A 24,599-nucleotide genomic window follows, 5' to 3' on the forward strand; every position below is an offset into this window, starting at 1 on the left:
TTTTCTGGTTCCTTCTCATGTGGGTAGGCTCTGTCAGAGGAAAAGTCTAGGGCTCAAGGATGCTGTTCAGATTCTTTCGTCCCACAGTGTGTTCCCTGGATGTAGTACTCTCCCCCTTTTCCTAGGGATGTGTTCCTGAGAGCTAAGCTGTAGTGATTGTTATCTCTCTTCTGGATCTAGCCACCTAGCAGGTCTACCAGGCTTTGGGCTGGTACTAGGGGTTGTCTGCATAGAGTCTTGTGATGTGAACCGTCTGCAGGTCTCTCAGCCATGGATACCAGAACAGTATTTTGGGTGTCTCCCAGATCCTGCAGGAGCAATCTGCTTCCTTCAGAGGGTCTGTGGGTTCTCTTGGCTTTCCTGATTTATTCTTGCAGTAGTTCTGGAGCCAAAGTTCATGATGCAAGTCTCCATGCACTCCTCTGTTCATCTGTGTGGGAGCTACAATCTAGATATGCACAAACACTTTCAAGAAGCAAGATTTAAAACAGATCCTAAAAAGATTTAAATAGGATGGTAAAGAAGGGAATTTCTGGTAGACTGAGCTGGTTGAACAAATGCACAGATTTGGAAATACTTACATGCAGTCTTGAAAAGCAGTACCCTTCTTCCAAGTCTCTTACATCTTGCTCTATGGATATGCAGATTTGCAGTCATATTTCTAATATCAAATATAATCATTTATAATTTAAATGTGAGTCTATGTTTGAGTGTCTTTATTATTTGGAGGACACTGTCTTTTCACACGTACTGAAATGTTTATGCAATAAACACTGTATGATCTGTTTATCTATCTGTAGGAACCTAGTCTCTGGGGAAGTTCCTTTTAAACTGAAGATGCTTTCAAGAGAGTTAAGTAGAACAGTGGTCTCCTTGGCTCTGAAGGTACACTTGTAGCTTACTTCAGGTACTCAAAGCACTCTAATATAAAGTTTACTTTTTCAATTATATAAGAATTACATATTCAAATACTATATTTACAATATATAGGAAGAAGAAAAAATCTTTTATATTCATGTCACACTAAGCAACAATTACTAATATTTGAGTGTCTACCTCCAGAATTTTAATGTACTTCTTAATACAGTGGTGATTAAAATACACATTTTTGTGTCCTACTATTTTTATGTGCATAAAGATAATTAATTAGGCGACTAAGTTTATTTCCATGTTATATCTGGGGAATTACATATGCTCAAGTACACAGGAGTTATCAGTGCATTATATCATTAAGAGATCATCGAACAGGTGCAGCGGCTCATGCCTTTAATCCCAGCACTTTGAGAGGCTGAGGCAGGTGGATCATGAGGTCAGCAAATCAAGACAATCCTGGCCAACATGATGAAACCCTATCTCAAATAAAAATACAAAAATTAGTTGGGGGTGGTGGCACACGCTACTCAGGAGGCTGAGGCAGGAGAATCACTTGAACCCGGGAGGTAAGGGCTGCAGTGAGCTGAGATCATGCCACTGTACTCCAGCCTGGGAAACTGTTTAAAAAAAAGAGAGAGTGAGAGAGATCATCACCCACCACAATAAGCTATCATCTTTTTTATATTTGTGTGTGATATATGTGTTTAATTTTTTCACCTCATATTAGTCTTACTTGGATGGGTGTCTAGATGGATAAAGGACAAAAATTAAAGCAGTGTTAGTTACAGATAGCATTTAGCATTAAGTTATTTAATAGTAACTACATTAATATGCTCCGTCTAAAATCAGCTAATGGAGAGTTAAGTATTAGCAAGTCCTGTTTGGGGACTTAGCAAGAATTATCAGTTTCCTGATAGTCAACTTTTGGGTTGAAGAGGTTTTTCAATGGAAATGTGTGCATCTGATGAATGCTAATTACATGGTTCAAAATCTTCTTTAGCCAATCCATTTGCAGCTGTTATCCAAGTTATTTTATAAATGTCTGAAACAGCTGTCAACATTCTGAGGGGAAGCTCTTCAATCAATGAATTGACAGAAATGCAATACTTAGATTTTTCTGAGCAGAAGGCAAGAGAACATAATATACATGTCTTCAGTGATGTAGCCAGCAATGAAAGGGAACGATTGATACTGCCATTGTGTTTTAAACTGCTGAAGAAAATGTTCATGCTCATGGGCATGGAAAAGATATTATAAGACTTGGATAGGAGACCCACAAAGTCAAATGGGGTGTTTGAGTGTCCTAAGGATACAAGCAAAGCAATCTTATTTCCCATCAATAAGAATGCTTCTAGTGGTGTATAGCAACATTGTAAATCATATTTTAATTAAAATTTTAGTACTTGTTGATGTTATTTGTTTATTGTCTCAATAAAGCATTTTTAACAGATGACATCTGGACATTTTGCTTAATTTCTCTCTCTCTCTTTTTTCTCTATAAAATTCTTTAGTAAATCTAATTGTTGAGAAAGGCACCAGACTGACAGCTCTGGAAAATGAAGCCTTTTATTCAGCTTCAAAGTTAGTGTGTTCGGAAAAGAACTGCCTTCGTGCTGCTGCTATTGGCCTCAATTTTGCACTAAAGAGAATACTTCTTAAAAGAGGGCTTAGGTTACTTTTAATCTTGATCTAGTATTTGCTTCTTGGCTAAGATTGCAGCCTTAAGTGGGAAAATGAGCAACTGTTAGGGCTGTGCTTTCTGGATCCTCATGCATCAGAAATTACATTGAACTCACTATGTCATTCCATCTGCAAGTGATCCCCAAATGATTCTTGAACCACCATGACCTCCTTAAAAGTAATCCAATATTTTCCTTGCAAGAATGAAAAAATACCTTCTCTGCTCACATAAAACATATGGCATGTGACAATATGCCTGGAATTATAATGTAAGGATAAATGTGCATGCAGAAATCATGAGCTCTGTCATAAAAGAAAACTGTAAAAAATTCTGAGCAGCCATATCTTAAGTAGCATGCTCATTGTCATCCGAGAAAAAAAGCAAAGAACAGGGATTCCTATGGTCATTAGAATTACTCGGGAAACATTTAGAAATCCCAAAGACCAGTCACACCCCAGACCATCCAATCAGAATCTCTGGGCCTGGTACCAGACATGTCTCTTTTCAACATGTGTCTTTTCAGCCTGTACATGTAGCCAATGTTAAGGAATTTTGGCATAGAGCACAGTCACAATATTGATGCATTTGCAAAAAGATATAGTTTCTTTCTTAAGATGGCTTTTCTTTGCAATGTGGAAAACAAAACATTCTGCCCCCTCAATACAATAACATGTTAATAGAAAAATGTCTTGCTGTTGTCAAAAATAGACATCCTTTTTTCCCCATTAATGTATTACTTGTCATTTACTTAAAAATATTTAACTGGTGTAAGGTCAAGCTATTAAGAATTTTGCAGAGATTTACATGGAGATATTTTATTGTTTTGAAATATGAAATGGGAGGTTGCAGTGAGCCAAGAGCACACCACTGCACTCCTGCCTGGGCAACAGAGTGAGACTCTGTCTCAAAATAAATAAATAAATAATTTGAAAAAAGAAAAAAGAAAGAAAAATTCACTAGGGGCTGGGCTCAGTGGCTCAAGCCTACAACCCCAGTACTTTGGAAGGCCAAGGTGGGTGTATTACCTGAGCTCAGGAGTTTGAGACCAGCCTAGGCAACATGGTGAGACCCTGTCTCTACTAAAAATACAAAAAATTAGCCAGGCCTGGTAGCTCATGCCTATAGTTCCAGATACTCAGGAGGCTGAGGCAGGAGAATTACTTGAACCCAGGAGGCAGAGGTTACAGTGAACTGGGATTGCACCAATGCACTCTAGCCTGAGTGACAGAGCAAGACCTTGTTTTAAAAAAAAAAAAAAAAAGAGAAGAATAATTCATTAGGAATTCAAAGGCAGTTTGACCAAGAAGAAGAAAGAATCAGTGAACTTGAAGATGACACAATTGAAATTATTGAGTCTGAGCAACAGAAAAAAAAAGATTGAAGAAAACTGAATAGATTGTAAGGGCGCTGTGGGACATCTAACAGTTTTTGTTGTTGTTGTTGTTGTTGTTGTTGTTGTTGTTGTTTTTGGATTTGAACCTTTAATGAGAAAAAAATATATACTACGGAGCTCAAGAGCACTGTGTGTTTGGTGTGTTACTGGGTCAAGGGTTGGGGATACGCAATAAAAATACACACGGTCATAACAAGAAAAACTGGCGCCTGGCACAATCAACTCTCAGATTCGTCTTCACTCAGCAGCATGTTGGGGATCCCACGGCTGAGGGGGAACATCCGTCCAGACTCCAGGCCCTGCAGGGTGCCCTCCACCACTTCCACCTCCAGCAGCAGGTGGTGCATGGTCCACAATATATGTATTGTGGGAGTCTAAAAGAAAAAAAGAGTAAGGCAAAAAAATTATTCAAAGAAATAACAGACAAATTATTCCTAAAGTTGACATGAATATAAATACTATATTTAGACATGAATATAAATATTCAAGAAGCTTGACAGATTCCAAATAGGATGAACAGCGACCAATATCAAGGCAAATGATTATCAAGCTGTGGAAAGCCAAAGGCAAAGAGAATCTCGAAAGCAGCAAAAGAGAAGCAATTTGTTACATATAAGTATCTTCAGTTAAGATGGTCAGCACATTTCTCATAGGAAACTTTGGAGGCCAAAAGTCAGTGGGCTGATATATTCAAAGTGCTGAAAGAAAGACTGCCAACAGAATCCTGTCTTCAGCAAAAATGTCCTTCAAAAATGTGGGAGAGATTAAGGCATTTCCAGATAAACAAAAGTGAGGACTTTGTAATCACTAGACCTGCCCTTCAAGAACTGCTAAAAGGATCACTGCAGGTTGAAATAAAGGACACTAGGCAGGAACTCAAAGCTGTATGAAGAAATAAAGATGTCAGTGAAGGTAAGAACATGGGCAATTATAAAAGCTAGTGTTGTTGTAACACCAGTTTGTAACTCTACTTTTTGTTTATTTTACATGACTTAACGGACTAATATATATTTTTAAATTATTAACATAAAAGTTAGTATAATTGCAACGTTGATTTGGAACACTATACTTTGTTTTCTAAATAATTTAAGACACTCGGTCGGGCGCAGTGGCTCACACCTGTAATCCCAGCACTTTGGGAGGCCGAGGCGGGTGGATCACGAGGTCAACAGATCGAGACCATCCTGGTCAACATGGTGAAACCCTGTCTCTACTAAAAATACAAAAAATTAGCTGGGCATGGTGGCGCGTGCCTGTAATCCCAGCTACTCAGGAGGTTGAGGCAGGAGGAGAATTGCCTGAACCCAGGAGGCGCAGGTTGTGGTGAGCCGAGATCACGCCATTGCACTCCAGCCTGGGTAACAAGAGCGAAACTCCGTCTCAACAAAAAATAATAATGATTTAAGACACTAATGTGTAACAACATAATTATCAGTTGTGTTTTTGAACACATAAGGTATAAAGGTGTAATTTGTTACACCAATAACTATAAAAGGGTGGGGACTGAGCAGTTAAAGGAGCAGAGTTTTATTTGTTATTGACGTTAACCTGACATAAATGCAAACTAGTGTATTATAACTTTAGGATGTTAAATGTAATCTACATGGTAACCATAAGGAAAATATCTATAGAATATACACAAAAGAAAATTAGAAAACACTTAAAATGTTTTGTCACAGAAAAATCAACTAAAAACAAAAAGACAGCAATCTGGGAAATGAGGACCAAAAGAATCTAGGAGACATATAGAAAACAGGCCAGCCACAGTGGCTCACTCCTGTAATCCCAGCACTTTGGGAGGCTGTGGTGGGTGGATCACTTGAGGTCAGGAGTTCAAGACCAGCCTGGCCAACATGGTGAAACCCTGTCTCTACTAAAAAATACAAAAATTATTCAGGTGTGGTGGCATGTACCTGTAATCCCAGCTACTCAGGAAGCTGAGGCAGGAAAATCACTTGAACCTGAGAGGCAGAGGTTGCAGTGAGCTGAGATCACACCACTGCACTCCATTCAGCCTAGGTGACAGGGCAAGACTTTGTCTCAAAAAAGACATACAGAAAACAAAGAAAAAGTGACAGAACTCCCTCCTTATCAGGAACTACTTTGAATGTAAATGGATTAAACTCTCCAATCAAATGGTAGAGATTAGCAGAATACAGAAAAATAAAACAATCTAACTATATGCTGTTTACAAGAGACTCACTTTAACTCTAGAGATGCAAACAGGTTGAAAGTGAAATACTGGAAAAAGATTTTTGATGCAAATAGTAACACATAACAGCATTATTCACAATAGTCCAAATGTGGAAACCCAAGTGTCCCTCAGTAGATGAATGGATAAAAAAAATATGTGGCATATTCATACAATGGAATATTATTCAGACCCCAAAAGTAAGGAAATTCTGATACATGCTACAACATGGATGAGTCTTGAGGACATCATTTTAAGCAAACTAAGTCAATCACAAAAACACAACTACTGTATGATTTCACTTGTATTAGTTTCCGTGAGTTGTCAAATTGAAAGAGACAGAAAGTAGAATGATAGTTGCCAGGGAATACATGGGGAGAGGGGAGTAATGGTGAGTTACTTACTCTCTAATGAGCTTAGAGTTTACTTTTTTTTCTATTTTTTATTTTTCAGTACTTTTTGTAAGCACTATAAAGGACAGAGTTTGTTTTGTAAAATAAAGAGAGTTCCAGGAGGAACTCTTGGAAGGTGATAATGGTTGCACAACAATATGAAAGCACTTAATAGTACTAAATGTGCACTTAAAGATGAGTAAAATGGTAAATTTAATGTTTTGTATGTTTTACCACAATTTTTTGAAAAGAAAATTTAAAAAGACATGACTATCAAGCTAAGAGAGAAAAGGTTTATGTGGAGGGGATAATAAGCCAATCAAGGAAAATGGCAACAAAATGATAGAAGAAATATCTCAGCCAATTGTTCTTTTCTAAATCCTCATTTACTCACTCTTACTCTGAATTTGAAGAACAAACTTCATCCATCTGGCCAAAGGAACATTCCATGAAATGTGGATATCAATCCTTAAAGCTAATTAGTGTTTGTGGTGATGAAATTATTTCAAAAACTTTTAAAGAATTTTCTCATATTATTTAGAGTACTTTAGATTCTTTCTCTCTCTCTTTTTCTTTGTGTGTGTGTGTGTGTGTGTGTGTGTGAAGAAATTAAGAACATCTAAGAAATTTAAGAGTTTCTTCTGTTTTCTTGACCAATCTAGCTTGATAACATTTTAGTTTTCTTTTGAAGTATTTAATTTTCACGATATGAATAGGGAACACTTTTTCTCTTTTTCAAGGTTAAAATAACACCTTTCCATTGTTAACGTGTGTTTTTAGTGTTTAAAACATGCAAGCCAGTGTATCCAAACCTAAACAGTTTCTGGTATGCTTTAAATCTAATTAGGTTATTGTGAGATTCAAGGTAAAATATGTAAAAATGCTTTGAGAAACATAAATTATTGAATAATCAATGTATACATTTAGTTCTTAGTTACAAATCTAATTCTGACCAAAAAAATATTACACAGTAGAAATCTGTACAATAAAATATGGAGCTGTGGATAATGTGCAAGAAATTCACTATAATTCTTAAAGGTGCTGAACTGTGGGTACTTCCATTAAATAATCATTACATACTTCATTTGTAGAAATACACAGATGCTGGGTCTGCATGCAAAATAAAGTGGATGTTTCTACACATATCTGAACAGAAAATAAAACACCAATGAATTTTTTTTAGAAAAGGAAAAAGTCAGTTGTTCTTTCTAAGTGAAAAAAGAAGTAGGGAAAAAACCCTATTGTGAATATGGTCATAAGGGACTATTTGCTAAACAACTGGCACTTCTCCTTGTTTAGCTTCCACCTGAGATCCCAGAAGCCAAGCCGAATCAAGGACTTGCTTCGAAAACTGTCATCATGACCATTATAATCCGATTAATCATGCTGCTTTTGCCTTCCTTCAAGAGTCAAGGTACCATTTTCTAAGGTTAAAAAATAGGCATCCTCTGTGAGGGTAAAAATCTTCAATAATAATTTTCTGTGCAATAAAAATGGAAATGAACTCATTAGACAACCACACACAGTTACTGTAACAGCCAGTCTTTCCCTGAGTTAATTAAGCACCAAAATAAAGTTAGCTGTCAGCATAGAAAGGGCACAAAAACATACAAGTTCTCAATTTGTACACATCCTTATGTTAGAAAAAGGAAATTAACTGGGCACGGTGGCTCACAGCTGTAATCCCAACACTTTGGGAGGCTGAGGTGGGTGGATCATGAGGTCAGGAGTTCAAGACCAGCCTGGCCAAGATGGTGAAACCTTGTCTACTAAAACTACAAAAATTAGTCGGGTGCAGTGGCAGGTGCCTATAATCCCAGCTACTTGGGAGGCTGAGACAAGAGAATCACTTGAACCCTGTTGGCATAGGTTGCAGTAAGCTGAGATCGTGCCACTGCACTCCAGTCTGGGTGACACAGTGAGACTCCGTGTCAAACAAACAAACAAACAAAGGAAATTAAATGATAAAATCATAAAAGATAATATTCGGTTTGTGCAAAAGTTACTGCAGTTTTGTGCAAAAGTCATTGTGGTTTTTGCCATTGAAAGTAATGGCAAAAACGCAATGACTTTTGCCCCAACCTAAATATCTACATAGCACCAGAAAATTGAAGAATATGAATGTTTACCACTGAAAGATGGCAGAGACAGAAGAGACAACTTAGGTGTTAAACAGTCACTCATTCACCAAGTATTTACTGATTGCCTTGATTGTGCCAGGCATGTTTTGGATTGGGAATGCAGTATAAACAAAACAGACATTGACCCTGCCCTCAAAGCATTTGAAAAGGACCTCAAATTCCTCTCAGCAAAACAATCTAATAGACATTTAAGACCCCTCTGCAATATCCAAATTAAGTGGTTGTTGCAAAAACTGAATTAGCTTTTGCTCAACATCTATTCCAATTAATCCCTTAAAAAACATTTATGTTCCAGGTTATAGGCACTGGGTACTGTTTGGAAACTTGTTAGAAATTACAGCTATGAGTAAAGCCGTTTTTTAAAAAAATTACTTTCCTACTATATAGCTAATGATGAAAAGTTAAAGACTCTCTTGCAAGCTAGAGTTCTAGATCTGATTTAGTTTCTACTGATCAGAGATGCTTACATGAGACTTGAATTTGGAACTGAATTAAGTCGGAATAGGTGGGCAGAGCATGAGGCATCCCTTGGCTGGTGCAGTTCCTGGCAGAGGCTGTGTCATTTAAGGGGCTAGAGGTGTTCCCAAAGTTCAGCTAAGGCTTGACCCAGCTTCCCTTACAATAATTTTGTATGGTCAATATCTGGTATGAATTCCTTTCACTGAAACCAGTACGAGTTCCTTCTGTTGCCTGCAACTGATCACAAATCGATGTGCTCTATTAACCCAATGCTTGTGCCTACTGTCTAGCAGGAATCTCTCTCTGCTGCTAGGATGGTGTGCATCTAAAATACTGATGATTTTTTGAGTGATTACAACACACACAAGAAACAAAAGATGGCAAAATCTACAATTCCATTGCTTTTTTAATGTTCTCTAATAATGAGCCAAATGCATACATACATTTTTTAAGTCTAGAAGTTACACTAATTTGTACTATCAGTTTTAACTTCCCTGCTATAAACTGCATGAGCTTGTTGAATTTCTACATTGAACGCTAATTCTGACAACATAAAGAAACACTTTGCCCCAATTGGATAAGAAGTTAAGAGAATATGAATATTTAACAAGTGCATGCCCTGTCATATATATCTAAATAGTGCTGGACATATAATTTAGAAGACAAGGAAACGTGGATTTGCCATATAAACAAAAATATTTCCAACTTCAAAGGTCATTAAGAATGTAATGCTAACAGCTTAGTTGGAAAACTGATATGCTTAGTTCAAGAAGTCTGTATTTCCCAGGATAAAATGTTCCTTTGAGTCTAAAGTCAAAATAACATCATGCAGGTGTTTACAATTTAATCATAGCAAACCCTGTTCATAAAGAGATGAGATAGTTTAATCACACACTAGGCTGTGATATGCTCATTGAAATTGGACACAATTTTAAAAATCAGATATGATACTTGATTTTGGAAAACACTTGGAAAATGGGCCAGAAATGTTTCTCCAGTGGAAATAAGAAAGGTGATATGCAAATGCTTAAGAATCATTTACGGTTACTGAAGAATAATTATTAATCACATGATTTAATATATTGAGATAGAAGAGTCTACTTTGTAGGTACTATAAAATGGGACAGGTTAATTGCTTTCAGAGAGCATTTAGAAGTGGTTCTGCAAAAGAGTAAAGAAATGAATTCAACAGTTTCTTTATTTTGATTTGCAGCTCTATAAAACATTTAGGAAATAAAACCATCTTGAACCATTTGGCAGGAAGTAATGTTTTCCTTCTTGAACTCATAACTTACTTTGCAATTCTTTCATGACTATCATGGTCTTCCTAGAATTATCATATTCAAGTAAATATCTTTTCTTCTTCTATAAGCCTCTCAAAGGCAAGTATCATCTTAACACCTGGATGGTTCTTGACAACAGAGCCTTACAAAACATGTGTCACTAAATATTGGTTGATAAAGATAAAATCACCTTTGTGTATAATAAATTCTTATTTAATTCCTAAAGTACCAAATTTCTACTTTCTAGCAGGGCAGTAAAGTCAGCATTGTCTATGTGTCCAAATTGTGAAATGTCCAGTCCTCCAGTTGGCCTAAGAATCCTGTGGGTCTTAGAGCCCCAGAACCTAATTCCCTCATTGAGTAGGCAAAGCCTGAACAATTCTGGGGTTCATGTTTGTATCTGTCAAGTGTGCATGTGTTGAACTCATGATAGGCACTGTAGAAAGCAGGCTGTCATTGAACATGGGAACACCACGGGAGCTGTGGGGACATGGTGGAGGGACATTGTGTAATCAATCATATCATCTATGTTTAAATTTCACAAACATTTTTTCCAAAACATTTTTATGCAGGCCATAAAAACCATAGCTGAAGGGTAGCCAGATTTTCACTTCTAAAAAGCCACCTAGAAAAATAGACTCTCATGTCCTTACACAGGAGATGGCATGGGTGATAACTGTGAGATCAGTGGGCAGAGTTAACCAGTGGGGCTTGGGTGCTGAAATAGGAAGACAAGTGAGCTGGGTCCCTGAAGAGAAGAGCTACAGAGAGAAGATGGTATGGATAAAGGGGAGGATGAGGGCCTAAGACTAAGAGATACTTCAGCTTCCTTACATCTAATGTGAGGATACTAACAGTGTCTTCCTCACAGGGATGGTGTTATGACTAAGAGATACAACCTTTAAGGTACTCAGAACAGTACTCAATTAATGCCATTGATTTTTTTTTTTTTTTTTTTTTTTAGATGGAGTTTCACTCTCATTGCCCAGGCTTGAGTACAATGGCTCAATCTTGGCTCACTGCAAGCTCCACCTCCCAGGTTCAAGTGATTCTCCTGCCTCAGCCTCCCAAGTGTCTGGGATTACAGGAATGTGCCACCATACCAGCTAATTTTGGATTTTTAGTAGGGACAGGGTTTCACCATGTTGGCCAGAGTAGTCTTGAATTCCTAACCTCAGGTGATTCACTCGCCTGGGCCTTCCAGAGTGCTGAGATTATAGGTGTGAGCCACCATGCCTGGCCATTGGATGTTACATAATGTTCCTCAAAATCTTTTATATATAATGTGTGTTTATGTGCATATGTATGTATAATTTATGTTATTCTCTGTTATATTTCTTAGAATTGCATCCTACGGTCCATCTCAATCAATACCCTTCCTCTGATAGGGACACAAGAGATATATCACTCTTACCTTTGCTTCCTCAAAAGATCAAGAATGAGGCCATGCAGGGTGGCTCACACCTGTAATACCAACACTTTGGGAGACTAAGGCAGGTGGATCACCTAAGGTCAAGAGTTTGAGACCAGCCTGGTCAACATGGCAAAACCTGTCTCTACTAAAAATACAAAAAAAAAATTAGCCAGGCATGGTGGCATGTGCCTATAATCCCAGCTACTTGGGAGGCTGAAGCAGGAAACTTGCCTGAACCCTGGAGGTGGAGATTGCAGTGAGTCGAGATTGCACCATTGCACTCCACCCTGGATGACAGAGTGAGACTCTGTCTCAAGAAAAAAAAAAAAGAAGATTAAGAATGAAAATTGGACTGGCTGGGCATGGCAGCTCATGCCTGTAATCCCAGCATTTTGGGAGGCCAAGGTGGGCAGATCACCTGAAGCCAGGAGTTCAAGACCAGTCTGGCCAACATGGTGAAATCCAGTCTCTATAAAAAATATAAAAATTAGTTGGACATGGTGGTGGGCACCTGTAACCCCAGCTACTTCGGGGGCTGAGACAGGAGAATTGCTGGAACCCAGGAGGTGGAGGTTGCAGAGAGTTGAGATCGTGCCATTGCACTTCAGCCCAGGTGACAAGAGTGAGACTCCCATCTCAAAAGAAACAAAAAAAAGAGACAGAATGAAAATTACCCACTTCAGAATGTTTCTTACTTTCAGGATCTGAATCACCATCTTCTAAACTGACATATTTTCAAGCTGCATCCACTTCTTAGGGACAATGCAATTTTTAAGTTGTCCCCCTGCTGTGTAAAGTGGTAATTCCTCTCTTCTATGCTTGAAGCAGCCTCACTTTGTTTCTAGTTTTTCAAATTTGATTAAGTCTTATTAATTTTCGCCATGCCCTTCACGATTTCATTGATTTCAGTTATATTTCTTCTTCACATTCGTTTCTTTCATTCAGAAAGTCCTAGTGTCCTGAATAAATCAGTCTATAATTGTGGTCATTTAATTCTCTTTTGCTAGATCTTCTTTACCTTTACTCTGTTCAACACAGGGAGTCCTGCATTGACTCCAAACCCATGAGTGAAAGAAATGTCCATAACATCATAGAAATTTTCCACATGCTATTATTTCAAATAGAGAAAGCACTCATAATCCCATCACCATTTCACGGCAACTACTTTCATTGTCTACATGCACTTCTCGGGGGCTCTTTGCTTGATTGTTTTTTGAGATGGGATCCCACTATGTTGCCAGGCTGCTCTCAAACCCCTGGGGTTAAGGCTTCTTGAGTAGCTGGAACTACAGATGCACACTACTGTGCCTGGCTTGCATTTCTTCTTCTTCTTCTTCTTTTTTAACAACAAAGTCTATAAGCATATTATCTCTGAACTTGGCTATGTTCAAAAACATTTTCAATGTACAGCAAGTGGTATGATCAATCTACCTTTAGGTTTCATGTAAATTTGTTTTATTTTTGATAGCTAAACTTGGAGAAACGATGCTTCAAGCATCACGACAGCACTGACTGACAGCCTCCTAAGTGTATATCTTTTACAGAAAACAACTGACAGCTCACAGTTAAAGAGTTGCACATGTGTATGGATTTGGTCCACACTAAACACAGTGAAAAAAAATCAAAGAAGATATTTGCTCTATTTGTTATTTATTAAGATTCAATTACATGGCAAAATATATGCATCTTGGGAGAATAGATTTACTTGTGGGCTGAGACAGGTTCCATTTTGACTAGCTGTAGTAGCTTGATATATAGCAATTATATACTAAAATTACCTCTAATAAATATTTTTAAATTTCATTACTCATTTTCTTACTCCATATATATTTGTTTAGCTGGGAGTGGTCTAGATCAGCAGTTCCCAACATGTTTGGCACTAAAAACTGGCTTCATGGAAGACAATTTTTCCACAAGTGGGTTTTGGGGGATGGTTTCAGGATGAAACTGTTCCACTTAATCATCAGGCATTATTTAGATTCTCATAGGGAACACACAACCCTAGTCCCTCGAATGTGCAGTTCACAATAGGGTTCTCACTCCTATGAGAATCTAATGGCGCCATTGATCTGACAGGAGGCAGAGCTCAGGCACTAATGCTGGCTCATCTGCCACTGACCTCCTGTTGTGTGGCCTGGTTCCTAACAGGCCATGGACCAGTACTGGTCCACAGCCCAGGGGTTGGGGATCCCTGATCTAGATAATTAGAGACTTTTCAAGTTGTAGATTTAAATACCAAAATACCACTCAAGCTATCTTTTGTGGGTTCTGCCTATGTGAATTAAGTCACAAAATCTGGCCATATTAAAACAAGAATCTTGCAATTCCATTTCTAGGTATATAACCCCAAAGAAAAAAAAGCAGGGACTTGAACAGATATTTGTACATCTATGTTTATAGCAGCATAATTCACAATAGTCAAAACGTGGAAACAACCCCAGTGACTATCAATGGATGAAAGAGTAGACAAATGTGTATATCTATACAATGGAATATTACTCGGGTTTGAAAAGGAATAAAATTCTGACAAATGCTACAACATGAATGAACCTGGAAAACACTGCTAAAAAAAAAAACAAATCTGGAGGCATTATATTACCTGACTTCAAACTATACTGTAAGTCTACAGTAACCAAAACAGCATGGTATGGGTACAAGAACAGACACATAGGCCAATGAAACAGAATACAGAACTCGGAAATAAAACCACACACCTACACCTATCTGATCTTCAACAAAGCTGACAAAAATCAGCAATGGAGAAAGGAATCCCTATTCAAGAAATGGTGCTGGGATAACTGGCTAGCCATATGCAAAAGAATGAAATTGGACCCCTACCTTTCACCATATACAAAAATTAACTCAAGATGGATTAAAGATTTAAATGTAAGACCTCAAACTATAGAAATCCTACAAGAAAACCTAGGAAATACCATTTTGGACATTGGCCTTGGCTAATAATTTGTCTCTAAGTCCTCAGAAGCAATTGCACCAAAGCAAAAATTGGCAAGTAGGACCTAAATAAACTAAAGAGCTTCTGTACAGCAAAATAAACTATCAACAGAGTAAACAGACACCTTACAGAATGGGAAACAATTTCACAAACTGCATCTGACCAAGGACTAATATTCATAATCTATAAGAAATGTAATTCATCAAGCAAAAAACAAATAACTGCATTAATAAGCAAGCAAAAGCATAACAGGCACTTCCCAAAAGAAGGCATACAATTGGTCAACAAATATATGAAAAAATGCTCAACATCACTAAATCTTCAGATAAATGCAAATCAAATGACAGTGAGAAACCATCTCACACAAGTCAAAATGGCTATTACTAAAAAGTCAAAAATTAACAGATGTTGGTGAGGCTGCAGAGAAAAGGGAATGCTTATGCCCTGTTGCTGAGAATGTAAATTTGTTTAGCCAATATGGAAAGTAGTTCGTAGATTTCTCAAAAAACTAAAAATAGAACTATAATCTGAGCCAGCACTCCCATTACTGGGTACATGACCAAAGGAAAAGAAATCATTCTACCAAAAAGACAGTATTTTTATTGCAGTATCTTTTACGATAGCAAAGACATGGAATCAATCTGGGCACCTGCCAAGAGTGGAGTGGATAAAGAAAATGTGGTACATATATGCAATGGAATACTATGCAGCCATAAAAGAGAAATAAAAATCATGTCCTTTGCAGCACCATGGATACAGCTGAAGGCCATTATCCTAAGTGAACTAATATAGAAACAGAAAACCAAATACTGCATGTTCTCACCTATAAGTGGAAGCTAAACATTGGGTACACATGGACATAAAGCTGGGAACAACAGACACTGGGGCCAACTAGAGGGAGGAAAGAGGAAAGGGGTGAAGGACTGAAAAATTATCTATTAGGAACTATGCTCAGTACGTGGACGACAAAATTATTCATACCTCCGACCTCAGCATCACATAATATATCCATATAATGAACCTACACATGTACCCCCAGATCTAAATAAAAGTTGGGAAAAAAATGCCAAAGTGAAAAAAAAATTGTGCTTAGTGAAAAACGTTAGATACAAAAGGACAAATATAGCATATGATTCTACTTATATAAGGTATGTAAAATAGTCAAATTCACAGAAACAGAATGTAGAATGGTGGGTGTCAGGGACTGGAGGAAGGGGTTTAGGGAGTTAGTATTTATTGCTTATTATTATTATTATTATTATTGAGATGGAGTCTCACTCTATCACCCAGGCTGGAGTGCAGTGGTGTGATCTTGGCTCACTGCAACCTTCACCTCCTGGTTCAAGCAATTCTCCTGCCTCAGCCTCCTGAGTAGCTGGGACTACAGGCACACACCACCATGCCCAGCTAAATTTTGTATTTTTAGTAGAAACGGAGTTTCATCATGTTGGCCAGGTTGGTCTCAATCACTTGACCTCAGGTGATTCACCGACCTTGGTCTCCCAAAGTGCTGGAATTACAGGCATGAGCTACCATGCCCAGCTGGGAGTTAGTGTTTGACAGGTACAGAGTTTCAGTTTGGGTGAATGGAAAAATTCTGGAAACAGATAGTGGCAATGCTTTTACAACAGTGTGAAAGTATTTAATCGTACAGAATTATATACTTAAAAATGGTTAAAATGGTAAATATTGTTATATATTTTTATCACAGTAATAATAATAAAAAGAGTATAGGAATCTGCCAGATAAACAAGATGGAAAAGAACATTGCCAGTGAATTAAATATAATGAAATCTGACCTATTACTAAATTAAATATTGTAAACTAAAATAAACAAACCAAAAATAAGAATCCTGAATTATTCAAAGAGCTTTGTGCTGGGTCTCATACCCAGATAAAGTAAGTTTTTATTGTGACCCAGGAATTTGCATTTTTAATAAGTTCCCAAGTGTACAAGTTATCTACTGCTGTATAACAAATTATCCCACATTTTAGAGGCTGATGTGGCTCTGCCCAAATCTCATGTCGAATTGTAATCTCCAATGTTGGAGGTGGGCCTGGTGAAAGGTGATTGGATCATGAGAGTGGATTTCTTAAAAATGGTTTAGGACCATCAACTTGGTACTGTTCTCACAATAATGAATGAGTTCTCATGAGATCTGGTAGTTTAAAGCGTGTAGCATCTTCCTCCTCTCTCTCTTCCTCCTGCTCTGGCCATGTGAGGTGCCTGATCCCTCCTTCACCTTCTGCCATGATTCTGTTTTCTGAGGCCTTCCCAGAAGCCAAGCGGATGCCAGCATCATGCTTCCTGTACAACCCGAGGAGCCATGAGCCAATTAAGCCTCTTTTCTTTATAAATTACCCAGTCTCAGGTATTTCTTTATAGCAATGCGAGAACAGCCTAATACAGTGGCTTAAAACAATGTTAATTATCTCACAGTTTCTGTGGTCCAAGTACCTGAAATCAGTGGTTTTGGCTCCAGATCTCTCAGAAGGTGGCAAGCAAGATGTTGAAAGAGACTGCAGTCACAGAAATCCAGGACTGGGGGGACTCACTTTCAAGATGGCTTATTGACATGGCTGTCAGCAAAAAGCTCAAATCCTCACTAGGTAGGCCTCTTGGAGGGCTGTCTCTGGCATGACATCTGAGTTCTCCCAGAGTAGGCACTTTAGGTGAAAAAGCAAGCAAGCAGGAAGCCACAGTACCTTTTGGGACTAGTATCCAAAGTTATACACCAACACTTCCACTTTCTTCTATTTTTCAGAGACAAGTGTTAAATTCAGCTCACACTCAAGAAAAAGGGTTCTACCTTTTGAAGAGAGAAGTATCCAAAAAATTGCTGGATGTAAGAGTTAAAGAAAGAGGAAAGAAACACAAAAAGCAGCTCAACAGTCAAAGACAGGTTTATTTTGGAGAATTAACCTGAGAGGGGCTTCCGGCCAATTTTTGGTCAGGAGTACTGTCTCTTATAGACTAAGAGTATTTAAGGGTTCAGGGTGAGAGGGCTTATCACAGGTTGAAATGTTTCTGTGCAGAGGAGAAGCTTATTGTGGGGTTGTAATGCCTCTGGTTGGAGGGGAGGTTACCTTGGGGCTGACATTTCTCTGGCCGGATGGGAGGTTATTTCAGAGCTGCTACATCTCTGGTTGGAAAGGGGTTTTTCCTAGGGTTGGGATATTTGTGGCTTATGGTCATGTTGACATTAGCCATCAGGCTGATGCTCTTTGGGTTGAATTTAGGTGGTTTTGATCAGCGGAACTTTAAAATGTCAGTGCTTGTCCAAGATGTCAATGGTCCTGCTCTGTCAGTGGACTTTTAAAGCCCATACACTAGATGTATTCCTGAGTCTGCTGTAACAAAGTATCATATGCTAAGTGGTTTAAACAGCAGAGATTTATTGTCTTACATTTCTAGAGGCTAGAGAGCCAAGATCAAGGTGTCAACAGGGCCTTTGAGGCCTGTGAGACCGAATCTGTTCCAGTTCCCTTTCCCAGCTTCTGGTAGCCTTGAATGATTCTTGGCTTGAAGATGGCCATCTTTACCCTGTGTCTTCACCTTGCTTTTTTCTCTAGGTGTTTGATTTTGTGCCCAAATTTCCTTTTTTGTAAGGACTTGTGTCATTGAATTAGGGCTCATCCTAATCACTCAATTTAACATAATTATTTCTATAAAGACTTTATATCCAAGTAAAGTCACATCAGGAGGTACAGAGGGTGGGACTCTACCATCTTTTTGTGGGACACAATTTAACCAGGTAATACTGATGCTCCTGCTCTGGGAACCATACTTTGAAAACCACTAGGCTAATCTAACTGCCTGGTTACTCTGGTAAGAAATGTAGGCTTTCCTCTAAGCTAAATGACATTCTGTGGCAGGGCTCGGATGAGAACCCTGATTTCTTGGTCCACATTTAATGAACTTTTCATACCACTAAGTGTTTGGACATCTGTGAACCCAAAGTTCTCTGAAGATCTCAGATGTCTGTGAAAACCATTAAGTCTTTTTGTTTTTTCCTAGGCTTAGATTTTCGTATTGATCCACAAAGTTCTGCAGCTCTAGGGATGATTTCCGGGAATCCTGCAATGCAGGGCAGAGCAGGGGGACATCAATTTTCTGAGGATGACATCATTCAGAGGTGATAAAGGAGACAGTAATAAGGAAATGAGGTAGGAGGAACACAGGAGAAAGAAATTACAATTATGCCAATTTACGCTGGTGCCACAGCCTGCCACACCTTTCAGTGTGAGTCAGAGAGAGATGGAAGGTGAAAATCAACTCTTCTTGTCAGAAGTACATAAAACAAGGATGTAGCATTTCAAGAATAATGGTAAGTTGCACACTTATGCATCTACCAGTCATTTAACGATTAAAAAAAACAATGGCACCTCCTGTACCCTTCTGGAGGCATTATTCTCCCTCCTCCCAGTGGTATTTACTATCCTGAGTTTTGTGTTTATCATTTTCTTGCTTTTCTTTATAGTTTTACTATGTAGAAATAAACCCTTAAATAATATCTTGCTTAGTTTTGCTGATTTTTTGTAAATAGAATACTACTGTGTCTATGAATATGTGACTTCCTATTTTTTGCTCTACCTGGTAAAACTCAACTATATTCATATGCATAGTTAAGGTTCAGTCATTTTCATTGCTTTATGTGCTCTCTTGTCTATCCATCCTCCTATCAAGACAGGTTATTTTTGTTGTTACCCCAAAAAACGGTTGCTATGAACATCCTAATACATGTCTCCTAATGTACTGTGCAAGACCTTCTGCAGGGTATATATCTAGGAATGTAACTGATGAATTGTTGGGTGTGCTTATCTTAAGCTGAGTAGGTTACTAATTACCTGGTTGATTTCATGAGAGTTATACCAACTTACACTCCTACCAGCAGCATTTAATATTTCCTGCTACCCCATATCTCAACACTTGGTGTTAGTTCAACATTTTGATATTCCTGATGTTCATCTCACAAGCTGTCTTTAGAACAAAACCCTCACATCAGGTGCTCAATAAATGAGAACAAAATGAAAAGAATCTAAGCTTTAGCCATTTGGTAAACTAAATTTTTTTTTTCAAATTATAAAGATTGATCAGCATGTTTCAATCTTTCCTATGTCTCCAAATTATGAAACTAATGTCAACATGTAGCAGTGCATTTGTTCCCAAATTCAAAGGCTACACAGGAAATTGAATGCAGGAGTACAAGTATTGCACCTAGAGTTGGAAAATATACTACATTTGCTTTACTGTACAATCATGCATTCTGAGAAATGTGTCGTTAGGTGATTTTTGTCACTGCACAAATCTCAATGGTGTAGCCTTCTGTATAGCTTGGCTATGTGGTACAGCCAATTGTTCCCGGGCTACGAATCTACACAGAATACTGTAGGCAACTGTAACTCAATGGCGTGTATACCTGTATTTAAGCATAGAAAATATTGTATAAAAGGTAAAAATGGTACATTTGCATAGGACATTTACCATGGATGGAGCTTGCAGGACTCAAAGTTGCTCTGGGTGAGTCAATGAGTGAGTAGTGAGTGAATGTGAAGGCCTAGGACATTGCTGTACACTACTGTAGACTTTATAAACACAATACACTTAGGCTACAATACATTTATTAAAAAATTGTGTCTTCAATAAGAAATTCACCTTAGCTTACTGTAACTTTTTAACTATAAACTTTTTAATATTTTAAAGCTTTTTGGCTCTTTTGTAATAATACTTAGTTTAAAACATAAACACGCTGTACAGGTGTACAAACACAGTTTCTTTCTTTCTGTTCTTTTTCTTTCTTTATATTCTTATTCTATAAGCTTTTTTCATTCTTCAATTAATTTTTTTTTAGCTTTTTAAACGTTTCTGTTAAAAACAAAGACAGAAACACACATTATCCTATACAGGGTCAGGATCACTAATGCCACAGTCTTCTACCTCCACAGTGTGTCCCACTGGAAGGTCTTCAGGGGCAGTGACACACGTGGAGCTGCCATCTCTAAGACAATAATGCCTTCTTCTGGAATATCTCCTGAAGGATCTATCTGAGTTTGTTTTACAGTTAACTTTTTCTTTTTATAAGCAGAAGAAGCACACTCAAAATTAATGATAAAAACTGTAAGGTATAGTCTGGTAAATAAACTAGTAACATAGTTTATTATCACGTATTATGTATTATACATAATTGTACATCCTTTAATAGGACTGGCAGTGCATAGATTTGTTTACACTATTATCACCACAAATGGGTAAGCAATGCATTGTACTATGATGTCTTGATGGCTATAAGGTCATTAGGAGATAGGAACTTTTTATCTCTATTATAATTTTATGTGAACCTTTTAGCTCTATTATAATTTTATGTCTTATGTGAGGGTCATTGTTGACCGAAACTGCATTATGCTGTGTATGACGGCATTCTCATAAAGGGCTGTGACATGAACTTCAGAAAAAGGAAAAATCTCCACAACTCCTAACCTTAATTTTAATACTTCGTTCTTACATGGTACAACATCAATAAATTTTTGATAGTATAAATCCTGTTTCCACATACTTACTGTTTTCTACCTAGTTGAATTTCCACAGTTAAGATCTAAAAAAATATTTAAATAATCTCACAATGTGTAGGAACTGCTGCTTAAAGACATCTATTTAAATAAACTATAAAGTCTTGGTTCTCGGCGGGGCACAGTGGCTCACGTCTGTAATCCCAGCACTCTGGGAGGCCGAGGTGGGCAGATCACCTGAGATCAGGAGTTCTAGACCAACCTGGCCAACATGGCAAAACCTTGTCTCTATTCAAATACAAAAATTAGCTGGGCGTGGTAGCAGGTGCCTGTAAGCCCAGCTACTCAGGAGGCTGAGGCAGGAGAATCGCTTCAACCCAGGAGGAGGAAGTTGCAGTGCACCGAGATTGCACCACTGCACTCCAGCCTGGGTGACAAAAGCGAAACTCAGTCTCAGAAATAAAATAAAATAAAAAAGTCTTGGTTTCCAAATGCTAGTTCATCCACCTGTCGACAAAAAGAGTCAAACTCTCTAAAATGTTTTGAAGAGATTTATTCTAAGCCAAATATGAGTGATCCTGGCCTGTGACACAGCCCTCAGGAGGTCATAAGAACATGTGCCCAAGATGGTTGGGGCGCAGCTTGGTTTTATACATTGTAGGGAGGCATGAGACATCAATCAAATACATTTAAGATATATATATATTGGTTTGGTTCAGAAAGACCTGGGATTGATAGAAAGGGAATGTTCAGTTAAAGATTGTGGAGACCAAAGTTCTTTTGAAGTCTTATAGTGGCTGCCTGTAGAGACAATAGATGACAAATGTTTTCTATTCAGATTTTAGTTAATCTCTTTAGGATTGGGAGGATCTGGAAGAAAAGATCTAGCTATGTTAATAAAGATTCTTTACAGATGCCTATTCCACCCCTCCAAGGACAGCTTTGCAGGGCTATTTCAAGATATGGCAAAGAAACATGTTTTGGGGTAAAATATTTGGATTTTCTTCCTTGTCTCGTAATGTTATGCCACAGCCAGGTTGGAAAGTAAGTCACCATATATAGGGTTAAATAAAACCCATCTGATAAGAATTTATGATTTGTAGGGCATAACTCCCCAAATCCCATAGATAGGAATTTGGACAAGATTCTTTTAAAAAGCAGAGTTTAGTCCTCAGAGCTCTGCCAATTTCTCATGAAATTTTTCGCTAGGCTAAAAGCTAATAACAAAAAGAAGAACAGGATAACCATTTTATACAAGTAAATGCATTCCATTTAAAAGATTTTTATTATGAAATCATGCCACTCTACCTTTCTCATGTTAAAAAGTTCTGTTTCGTGAAATGATGGTGATAGTAGATGGCATTTACCTGCTTGACAACTATGTATGATCTCAGATTTTCTGGTATGTTTTAATTTTACTGACCCTTCATATATGTGTTTGTAAACCCTTATAAAGTGTGTTACTACATCACTGAATATGTGTTTCGTAGAAAGCACCCCGGGAGTTAACTGCCAGGAGCACGCAAGTTTTAGAGAGCAAGACACACTGATCTCTATTCAATAATCAGTTCTGATTGAGTTTCAAGTAAGGCTTAGTACCAACGCTTAGGGAGGGACGTGCAAAAACGAGAAAGGCAGTTTTTGTGCTTACCGGTTTAAGTTTTAACCTGTGCATTGTGCAATTAAGAAACGACGCAGGAGAGTGCCAGAGTACTGAGAGGGGTTTGACAGTTGCTGGAAGAAGGTCTTGACTTGGATCCAGAAGAACGTAGAAAGTTAGAGGAGGAGGAAACTCCTACTGGATAAGGCAGATACGAAGTAAGGTTTGGAGTCCATTTGGGGCCCTAGCCGTCCTGCCAAAGTGGAGGAAGAGCCGGCTCGAGGTGCAGCAACAGGGCTGGGAAGGAAGGGCTGGCTAAGGGGCCACGTGGAAGTGAGTGCCAAAGAGATCAGGAGAACTACCGACTTCAGAACGTGAAGAGAAAACAGGCCAAGACAAACGACCCACTAACGCTCCTTCTTGAAGTCGACACTGGCCAGGGGTGGAGTCGGACACGCCCCGCGGACTCTATGCACCCAATCAACGACGTGTTGTTTCGGGCCTTGGGACAGGGAGAAGCTCTTGCTTTCAACCCGCCGGGACCCGGCGCCCATCAGCGCCTGCGCAGTTTCTAGGCCCCGCCCTCTCGCGCCTTAGGTTCTGGATCTCCCACAGCTAACATGGCGGCCCCCTGTGTGTCCTATTGCGGAGCAGTTTCCTGCCGGCTGCTTCTCTGGGGTAGGGGTAGCCTCCTCCGGAAGCAAGTCCTCTGGAAAACCGCTGCAGCTGAGTTGCAAACAAATGTCAGATCCCAGGTAAGGCCTGGGAGGACTGGAAGCGGTTTATCTCTGCAGCGCGAGGATGTGAAACCAGCGGGGGCATCCACAGTGGATGCCTTGTGGAGCCTTCTCCCAGCGTCTCGCGTGCCTTAGAGTCTTAGGTATTTAGTGGAGGCCTGAGTTTGGGAGTGGAGAGGTGGGCCTTAGCTTCCAGCGGCTGCTGTGGAGGTTGTTACTTTTTTTGTCATGTGCAGCGAGGGCAGGTTACCTGCAGGTGGAAGTGGAGTGAGCTCTTCTTTCATTTGGCTGCTGAGCTGAGGGTCAGTGGCTAGGTCTGGTGTTGGGTCCAGTCCTTCCACCCTGCCCTGCTGTCCAGAGAGGAGGAGGGCAGAGTGAGAGTAGAATGATGGGAATTGGATTCCTGTAGGGTCCTGGAAGACAGTAATGGAGGAGTCACGCTGTGTAGAGGACGGTGACTTTTTAAAAGTGACTTACATCTGCGCAATTTCTGTCTTCTTAATTTTCCCGAATCTTTCTCTATGGAAAGATGCAGGTCAGAACTTGTACCTTTGCTTTAATCCAGAGGGAAGTGGGGAGTCAACAGCTGATTGGTTGATGATGCCAATTTACTGATATGAGCTCTCAGAAGAGAAAAAAGATTTGAGAGGGAAGAAACGAGTTTATTTTTGGACTATGTTGTAGGCATCTGGGATTTCCAGTAGGTGTATAGATAGGGAAGTCTATGCCTCAGGAGGAGAACTGAATTCGAAGTGCCCTGTTACCTTGTAGATGGTAATTGAGGCCTAATTACCTAGGGAGAGTGTACTGAGGAGTAGGCAGAGGGACAAGGCCCTGAAGGACAAATAAGGAATAAGAGGTCCCAAAAGTTTGTGAATGAGAGACCAAAAAAGCAGGGGAAAAACCAGCCAGTGTGGTGTCATGGAAAACAGGTTAATGTTTCAAGGAGAGGAGTGATAACCCGTACTAATTATT

At 38.8% G+C, this 24,599-nt stretch overlaps 1 protein-coding gene and 1 long non-coding RNA gene across 3 annotated transcripts in view; one reads left to right on the forward strand and one right to left on the reverse strand.

Annotated features, from left to right (window-relative positions):
- Positions 1-695: 695 nt before the first annotated feature.
- LOC103787800 (uncharacterized) lies at positions 696-24,000 on the reverse strand. The gene is made up of 3 exons (XR_013526374.1): positions 22,939-24,000; positions 4,133-4,321; positions 696-1,490 (listed from the first exon to the last, which is right to left on the reverse strand). It is a non-coding gene; the product is annotated as an uncharacterized LOC103787800 (long non-coding RNA).
- MRPS9 (mitochondrial ribosomal protein S9) overlaps positions 23,483-24,599 on the forward strand; it is a 64,792-nt gene continuing 63,675 nt past the window's right edge. For both annotated transcript variants that reach the window (XM_002757463.7, XM_054244661.2), the window contains exon 1: positions 23,483-23,642. In XM_002757463.7, the coding sequence (XP_002757509.3) occupies positions 23,508-23,642 (135 nt within the window). In that variant the 5' untranslated portion in view covers positions 23,483-23,507. The remainder of the gene's footprint in view (positions 23,643-24,599) is intronic.

Source organism: Callithrix jacchus, chromosome 14, assembly GCF_049354715.1.
Source record: "Callithrix jacchus isolate 240 chromosome 14, calJac240_pri, whole genome shotgun sequence".
NCBI lineage: Eukaryota > Metazoa > Chordata > Mammalia > Primates > Cebidae > Callithrix > Callithrix jacchus.